The 1,810-nt window shown below is 50.9% G+C and overlaps 1 protein-coding gene across 1 annotated transcript in view; it reads right to left on the bottom strand.

Annotated features, from left to right (window-relative positions):
• The window catches only part of NAXD (NAD(P)HX dehydratase), a 29,712-nt gene that overhangs the window by 15,888 nt on the left and 12,014 nt on the right, over positions 1–1,810 (bottom strand). Inside the window, exon 4 of the mRNA XM_019644754.1 lies at positions 1,393–1,518. Within this exon, the coding sequence (XP_019500299.1) occupies positions 1,393–1,518 (126 nt within the window). The remainder of the gene's footprint in view (positions 1–1,392; positions 1,519–1,810) is intronic.

Raw genomic sequence — 1,810 nt, 5'->3', positions numbered from 1 at the left:
ACAGATCACCACCCCCACCTAAAACTGCTCCCCCAGTTTCTCCAACATCATTAAATGACAATTCGCTCAGCCCAAACCCTGGGTGGCATTCATGACCCCCTTTTTTTTTTTGTATCCCATATCCCACCAGTCAGTCAGCAGGTCCTGGGGCTATACTTTCCAAATGTACCCAGAATCTAACCCAGTGTCCCATTTCTACCCCATTACGTACCTATCACCAGGATCTTACAATAGCTTCTTAGTGGGACCCCTGCTTCCACCCTGGGTCCCAAGAGCTTATTCTCAACACAGCAGCCAGACAAGCCTTTTAAAACCTAACCCAGGCCCTGTCCCTCCCTTGTTCAAACGCTCCAGCAGCCTCCTCCTCACCTATGTGAAAGCCAAAAGCCTTACAATGGCCTTCACAACCTGCAAAGCTTGGCTCTGAACCGCTCTGGTCAATGCAACTCATCCTGGGCACCCCTGAGTATTCCCCAACACACCTGCAGCTTGAGCTCTTGCACCAGCTCTTCCCTGTGTATGGAAGGGCCTTCCCGTGTCTGCAGAACTTGCTCCCTCACCATCTTCAAGCCTTTACTTGAATGCCACTCTCTGTGCCACTGCCCATGACCACCCTATTAAAACTGCATACACAGCACACGCACAGTCGACATTCCCTGGCCTCTTTCCTGCTCTCATTTTCCCCCGCAGTCCTTATCCCCTTCTGACACACTATCTCACTATCCAGAGCTGTGTAGCCCAATACAGTAGATAATAGCCACATGTGGCTTTTAAACTTAAAGTAAAAACTCAGTTCCTCAGATCCACTGGCCATATTTTAAGTGCTCAGTAGCCATATGTGGTCAGCAGCCACAGTGCTGGACAGCACCAAGGGAGACCATTTTCATCATCCAACAAAGTTCTAGGGCACAGGGCTGCACCAGAAAGAAGGCTACACGGGAGCAGGTGTTTTCTGTCTGTTCCGTTTGATGCTGTCCCCGTGGAACCCAGGACAGGGTCTGGCCTGGATGCATCTGTGGAATGAGTCAACTGTTTCGTTACTGTCTGATAGGCCCCTCATTCCTGCCATCCACACTGTCCACAGGCAGGCCCACAGCCCTCTCCTGGACCTAGGAACCCCCAGCCATTTCTGACAGGCCACAGGGGCGACTCCTGGGCATGTGACTGTGGTGCTCAGATGTCATCCCACGCTGTTGCACATGGCTGTTTGTCTGTCTTCTTCTGACAACAGACAATGGGCTCATCAGAGTTCTCTCATTTCTTCTGAAACCACCTATCTACCGAATCCCGTACAGCAGCTCCTTCACAGAGGCTCTTGGAGTCAATGTGAAGACACCACATGACCAAGGCGAGCTGCTGCAAGTAAAGTACCCCACATGCAGCCCCACTCACAGAACCGGATGAACAATCAGCTCCGGGCTGTACGACTTGATCACAGGTGCGGCCTCTCGGGTACAGAACACGTGGGATAAATCTGCACCCTGAGAAACGAGTACAAGAGGCTGACTTAACGTGTGACTTGCTCAAAAGACACCCAATGTGGTTTCTGCAAGAGCCACTCACAAGACACGTGGCGTTCAACCATTCAAAGTACATGGAACTATCCGTAAAAGAAAAATATCCAACTGCAGCAATTAAACTATAGCTAGGAGGTTCAGGAGAAGGCGTAACATAAGAAAAGGCCTGGAAATAAAGGCATTTTGCTGCCACCTAAGAGGCATGTCACCCAGACCAGCTCAGGCTGCCTCACCTCTGAGGTTCACAGGAGGCAATGCAGCCACGGGACTGGGCACATTTCACATTAACTGCG

Source organism: Hipposideros armiger, unplaced genomic scaffold (assembly GCF_001890085.2).
Source record: "Hipposideros armiger isolate ML-2016 unplaced genomic scaffold, ASM189008v1 scaffold_91, whole genome shotgun sequence".
NCBI classification, from domain to species: domain Eukaryota; kingdom Metazoa; phylum Chordata; class Mammalia; order Chiroptera; family Hipposideridae; genus Hipposideros; species Hipposideros armiger.
The sequence above is the reverse complement of the archived record's forward strand: the minus strand, read 5'-3'. Positions and strand labels throughout refer to the sequence as shown.